General features: G+C 45.5%; 1 protein-coding gene across 1 annotated transcript; it reads left to right on the top strand.

Annotated features, from left to right (window-relative positions):
- The first annotated feature begins 1,962 nt into the window (after positions 1-1,962).
- On the top strand, positions 1,963-3,851 carry LOC133207711 (cytochrome c oxidase assembly factor 7). Its single transcript, XM_061344804.1, has 3 exons — positions 1,963-2,110; positions 2,190-2,330; positions 3,281-3,851. The coding sequence occupies exons 1-3, from the start codon at positions 2,005-2,007 to the stop codon at positions 3,727-3,729; spliced, it is 696 nt and encodes a 231-aa protein (XP_061200788.1). The 5' UTR covers positions 1,963-2,004; the 3' UTR covers positions 3,730-3,851.
- Positions 3,852-6,479: the final 2,628 nt, after the last annotated feature.

A 6,479-nucleotide genomic window follows, 5' to 3' on the forward strand; every position in this document is an offset into this window, starting at 1 on the left:
TAAAATGACATTATAAAGTGTTCACTGTTAAACCTTTTAAGGAATTGCTGATCCTACATGCAGCAGCTTTGAACAGTAGCTGTTTGCGAGCCAGCAAACCACATAAATAAACATTAAGGAACAACTGCTGACACCAGTTATGTTTCCCTCATTGCAAGATGGCAAAATATCCTACAAATACTATCAATTTTGCCTGTTTGGGGACCACATAACAAAGTTCAGTTACAGTCCTAATTCTTCAGATTAGAATATTGACGTAGAGAAAATAAGTTACATGTGCAGGATCTGACAAGTGTCTGGTTCTGAATGTAACTCCTTAAAAATCTACTTTGCTTAGAAGAAATAATGTATATAATTATGTACACAGAGAATGGCTCAGATTGGGAAGGGGCTTGTGCTGTTATTCTTAGTCCATTACGTGTTCCTTCCACATCCTGGTGGGTTTTGGAGCTCTCAGGCTGTTCTTTCCATACCCATCAATAAATTCACTCACCCACCCCAACCTCGCTCCTTGTATAGAGAGGCTGTGCCACTGACTTGGCGCTGACTCAACCTTGGCATCAGAAGCTGCACAGATAAAACCCCAGCAAGAACAGACCCTGCAGGGATTTAAACCAACACAGTCAAAGGAATTTCCACCAAGCTTCTGCAAACAGAAATCTTTCAAAGCTGGATTTTCAGGGAAATAGCATCACTGGTTCCAAAGCAGCTCATCTTCCACAGGCCTTCTCCACAGCAGAGGACTGCACACAAAGCTTTCCAGGTGGCAGTCACCATGGACCAAACTACAGCTATCTTCTTGGTTTCTCGTGGGCACATCAGTGGTTTGGGTCAATGCAGATTTTAGCTTCACGTGGACAATGTGTGTCAACTCCAACCCAGATACTGCAAGGTCTGACAAGTTTTAAGGAAACACTTGATCAGAAGTTGCAACTGGAATTCCGGCAGCACGTCAGCAGGTGGTGCCGCCAGTCCGACCGGCAACCGGGTTTCTTCCTATGGGAGCCTGTGGACAGGGTTTATTTACCCCAAGAGCTCGCCAAGGTGGCGTTATGTTACTGAACTGATCTGGGACAAAGAGTTCTCAAATAGTCTTCAAAATGCATTTTAACTCAGATGTCCTTTGAAATTCATTTTAACCCTGAGCAGTTGGTTACATACATTTATGTCTCAGAAAAGAGGCATTTCTAACACTCCGTTTATGCTCAGAACTGCTGGAATTGAACAGCGTGCCGCATTTTGTGTAGGTAATGTTTTGTGGGTGACATGGTTTAGTGTGACGTGCCCCTGCCCATGGCAGGGGGGCTGGAGCTAGGTGATCTTAAGGTCCTTTCCAACCCTAACTATTCTATGATTCTAACCTTGTATCACATCTGGATTAAATTCACCCGTAACTAGAGAACTAGTGTTTGTCATGTGGTGTTAATTGCTTACCCATCTATGGGTGGTTTTGACAACCCTGGCACTGCCTGTTTGGGGACACTCAGGTGAACATGGGTTTCCATCCAAAGCACCCGCAAGCCGTTTCGCTGTACACAGGTAAGTCACAAGTAGCAACTCCCCCATTCTAAAACTGAGCTGAAAATCAGTTAGTTAATCCATAAGAGAAGTGCAGGCAGAGAGTTGGGGAATTCGTAGGGCAGCCCTGGCTTCTAGGCCGTGCGTAGGGTATGGAAATATATGTAGTAACGTCTCCACTTACGGACTCGATTGTCCTGTGTAAGGCCCAGCAGTAGACAAAACCCGGGAAGTCAAACGCTGGAGGTGTGTTACTGCTCGAAACTGCTCAGCGATGCTGAGAGGGAGGGAAGAAGCAGCGCAGGCCAACACGGGGTCTGCCAGCGCCGAGCGGTCCCGGAGCAAGGCGGGTCTGTGCCCCAGGAGCCAGTACCCGCCGGCCCCGGCGGGCGCCGCGGCATCGATCGCTCGGCACTCGCGGAAGGCGCCGCATCGACGGCTCGGCGGTCACAGGCAGCCCTGCGCGGCGGACCCCGAAGCTCCGGCATGGCCGTGTTCGTCAACTTCGAGGACGAGGAGGAGGTGCGGGGGTATCTGGAGAACATACACATCGAGTACAGCTACCAGTGCTTCAAGGAGAAGGACCCGGAGGGTAAGCGGCACCGCCGTGAGCCCCGGCCCGCCGCCCCGGGGCCGGCGGCAGCATCACCCCCCTCTCCGGTGCCTTGCAGGCTGCCAGCGGCTCGCCGACTATCTGGACGCCGTGAAGAAGGACTTCGTGGCGGCGGGGAGGGTGCTGCGCGACAACTGCGAGGCGCACGGGCACAGCGAGAGCTGCTACAAGCTGGGCGCCTACCAGGCCATCGGCAAAGGTGCGCTCGGGTTTGCCTCCGCTCACCCGCCGGGGGCCGCCTCTCCGGCCTTCAGTCGCCCCCGGGGGCGGCGCAGTGCTGCGGGGTCGCGGAGGACGCCGTCCGTAGTGGTCCTGAGTGCGGGCCCCGGAGCGTGGTTGATGCCTCTGGGGAAACAGCTTTCCCTTTCGCAGAGGTGCTGAGCGCCCGCGTTTCCTCCTGACCGTGAAGGAAGAGCTAACCCCTCTTCCTGCTGCTTTTATGGCCACATAAAAAAACAGTGGGGAAGGGTGGGAAACCTTAAATTGCTTCCATCTGGAGAATCAACTTTAGGTTAACCACGTGTATTAGTATGTCTGCATAAGTGGTAAGTGTATCTGAATTTTGCCCTGTGTCCTGTTCTTAAAATTTGGATTTCTTCTCTCTTCTGGCTGTTCTTTTAAAGCAATTAAAAATAAACTTGTGGACTGGTAACACTGCTTAAAAGTCCACATACCATTAGGCCCCAATTCTGCCCAAAATGTATCTGCTGGTGCAATAATGGGAAGCAGTTGAACTACTGAAACTTCTTCCAAATGACAGTACTAACAAGGAACGTGTTATTTTTACTACAGTTCAAAAGTAATAACAGTCTCAGTGTATGTGTTGGTACACTGGCAAAAGACTACTCTGCCTAGTGTAAGCTATTAAGAAAATCATAGATGTGGTAACAGAAAGAGTGGTTTGGGAGCTTTGGGAGGGTTTTTTTGTTTGCATAAGCTGTTGTGGTTACTGGGGAGTGGAGGAGTTTCCTAACTGAAAGACATGAGCAAAACCTTTGTGACTGAGACAGTAATAGTGTCTCTGAAGTCTGCATCTCAAGTGAGGGATGCTGTACTTCCCAAAGAGCACTGGGAAGCTTGCGGCAAAGCAGAGAGCACCCATCTGGTTTAGGTGTCCTTACCGTAATCTTTTGGTTTCTCGGCCTATAGGTGGATTCGAACCAGATTTGAAAGCTGCCTACAAGTCTTTTATGAAGTCCTGTGAGAAAGGTGGGAAGAAGTCAGTAAATGCATGTCACAGTGTTGGGCTCTTGGCCCACGATGGGAGAGTAAACGGTGATAAACCTGACCCCGTTGTTGCTAGAGACTATTACACAAAAGCCTGTGATGGCAACTTTGCTCCTAGCTGCTTCAACCTCAGTGTAATATACCTCCAAGGAGCACCTGGGGTCCCCAGGGACATGGACCATGCTTTGAAGTACTCACTGAAAGGGTGTGAGCTGGGTCATGCGTGGGCTTGTGCCAATGCCAGTCGAATGTACAAACTGGGAGATGGCACTGAGAAGAATGATGCTAAGGCAGAGGATTTGAAAAACAGGGCAAAACAGTTGCATAAAGAGCAGAAAGAAGCCTCAAGTTCTATAACATTTGGGGAGTAAAATGGTCAGCTGCAGTTACTAAGACTGCAGTTTTAAATTGTGAACACAGAGTCTTCACTTAAATAAATATCCTGTATTTGGATATGCAAATAAAGTTGTATTTTTTTGGATGCAACATATGACTGTTGTGCCTTCCTGAGTTTCTGAATACGCAAGTTCTTAATTGTATTGCTTAGATCCTTCCTCTTCTTTAAGGAAGCCAAAAACTTCTGGCCTTTTGGAAGGTTGTCCCCATGATTTCAAATACAAAAGGCACTCTCTCATGTCTAGCACTTTGGTATCGAGGGTTGTGTTTGGACCATTTTTAACACACACACACACACACACACACACACACACACACACACAAATGACAGTTGCAAAGTAATCCCAGCTTGGAGTGTTATCCCTTACAAACAGTTGTGGAACTGTGAGCTATCAGAATAGCTCTGGAGAACTGCTCTAGATCTGCTTTGTCCCAGCATGCTTTGAGAACCTTGAGTGGGTTTATTTACTGCAAGTGAAATTTGCTATCCTCAGGCTGTATTTAGACTTGCTGATTTACTTACTTTGTTGTCCTACCAGCAAAATTATACTTGTAACTAGGAGAGAAAGAGAAGACTTATTAGAGGCAGCAATAATAATTTGGTGTCTTGCTGATGATTAGATTATATTTAATGTCATCATTTCATCTGAGAAGTTTTGATTTCTCAATTTGGTCTGTAAGGTTCACAGGCTGTTAGTGTAATTATTCCATTAGTGCAAATGTGTATTTGATTGTAAATCCATGTTACAGAATTACTGGATATAATTTGATTTCTAACTAATTAAGCATTCCACTGAAGCCATGCCAAATCTTTATGTCCAAGTGAAAAATGCCATTGCACACCAACTCTGGTGTAGGTGAACTCCCAAACATCCTGATGTGGGAAGTGGCACTCCTGTGCAAATAGTGGATTTATTTCTCCTCCAAGGAGCACACAATAGTGAACATGGCAGCATGTTTTCTGCTACCTACTGCTTGAAAAATGCAGAACATGGCAGATTTACACAAAGAGCTGCTGGCTTTTTCTTCCTCCTCTTCAGCTGTGGCATAAAACTGCTCAGAACTTACTAATATGAGCAGGAGTAATTCTGTTGAGTGCAATGAGATGGTTCCTGTGTGAGAGCTGATGTCTTGTTATTTGCAAGCACTCACAGATCCCTAAACACTCTAGATGTGTTCTGTTGACATTCCCAAATGAAATAGTTGTTGCTTAAATTCTTAGTTCTTTCAAAGCTGTTCTTAAGCATCTTTGTCACTGAAGCTTCACTATACTGAGAAAGCTGTAGTGTCTTAATTGGTTCATTCAGCTCTACTGTCACTCTTCAAGGCAGCATCAACAGAGCTCACTACCAGTGTCTTGGAGGGAAATGCTTGTTTCAAAAGAACTGAGATTTACATTTACAGTGGATTTTGGATAAGGGTAATAAACCATCAAAAGATGCAAACTGAGAGGAAGACTGGAGGATTAATCCAGTGTACAAGCAAACCTTGATACTGTATGATTTGTTCAGTTTGTATGTGACAGCTTCAAGAGGGACAAGTGAAAGAAGGTTCTTGCATGTATTATACTTCAAATGTATTGAACAGTATCAGCAGCTAGTTTCAAGATCATAGAACGGTTTGGGTTGGAAGGAACCTTGAAGATCATCCAGTCCCAACCCAACCTGAGCTGCTTTCACATGATGTTTAAGGCTCACCACTTCACTTTAAAACCAAGCTTACTTTACTCTCTCTGGACACTTGTACTTCACTTGTACTGTCAGCTTTTTTAACTGTGAGAAGTCCACCCAGGCAGCAGGTTGTTCTGGACAGTGCCTCTTGCTGCCTGCAACGATGCCAGGTCCAGGGGGAACATGCTGCTTTAGGCTCTGAAAGTGTGAAACTTAGATCTAGAAACACTGAAGTCATGTTCAGCTGATGCCAAACCCAAAACAGTGATGAGCCTGTATGGCAATGTGTACGTAGAAACATCTTTGCTTATAGATCTTGCAAATGAAAGAGGTAGGAGATACAAAGGCAGGAGAGAAAGGAACTTTACTGGCTCTGCTAGGCAGATAAGCTACAGGGGCAGTTTAAGAGAGCTGCTCTACTTTGTGGAGAAAGTAAGAGAGCTAGGAATTGGCCTAGATCTACTGAGTTACAGATGAGTACCTAAGGCCAGATTCCCTTTCAGACAAGGCAGGCACACAGGTTTTAAATACCTTTACCCTTAATGTTGTTTTTAGCATCTTGCCAAGTGTGTATGGCTGCCCTGTGTGCCTGACTGTTTTAGGAACACACGGTGATCACCCCTTACTCAGTTACACACAAATTGATTTACCTGGCTGCCAGCTTCTGAAACATTATGTTCTATTGCTTATAATATAGATTTAGAGAATGAGGTGCTAACTGATGAAATTTGGGCCTCAAATTCATAGCTTATGTATGTACAAGCTAACCATATATTTTGAAACCGTTGTCTAAATAAGTAAGGCAATATATGTATATGTATTTATGCACTGCAATATATGTGTATGTATTTATGCACTGACAAGATCCTTTATCATTCTGGTGTATTAAAATGCATGCAAAGTACCACTGAATTAGAAGATGAATGCTCTGGCTGTGGTCTGAGTAAAGGTACAAACTTACTACTGAAGCAAATTAAGTGGGAGAAAAAACCCCACACTCATTTGGCTCTTGCCACCATTGCACTGTCAGAATCTCACTGCATGGTGTCTCAGGC

The sequence above is a fragment of the Neopsephotus bourkii genome, unplaced genomic scaffold (assembly GCF_033783945.1).
Source record: "Neopsephotus bourkii isolate Nb327-2 ecotype Australia unplaced genomic scaffold, CSIRO-AGI_Nbou_v1 NB_234, whole genome shotgun sequence".
In the NCBI taxonomy this organism is placed as follows: domain Eukaryota; kingdom Metazoa; phylum Chordata; class Aves; order Psittaciformes; family Psittacidae; genus Neopsephotus; species Neopsephotus bourkii.

Coding starts and splice junctions, on each gene's coding strand:
- LOC133207711 (XM_061344804.1), top strand. CDS start 2,005: ATGGCCGTGTTCGTCAACTTCGAGGACGAGGAGGAGGTGCGGGGGTAT. Junction 2,111..2,189: donor CAAGGAGAAGGACCCGGAGG/GTAAGCGGCACC, acceptor GGTGCCTTGCAG/GCTGCCAGCGGCTCGCCGAC. Junction 2,331..3,280: donor CTACCAGGCCATCGGCAAAG/GTGCGCTCGGGT, acceptor CTCGGCCTATAG/GTGGATTCGAACCAGATTTG.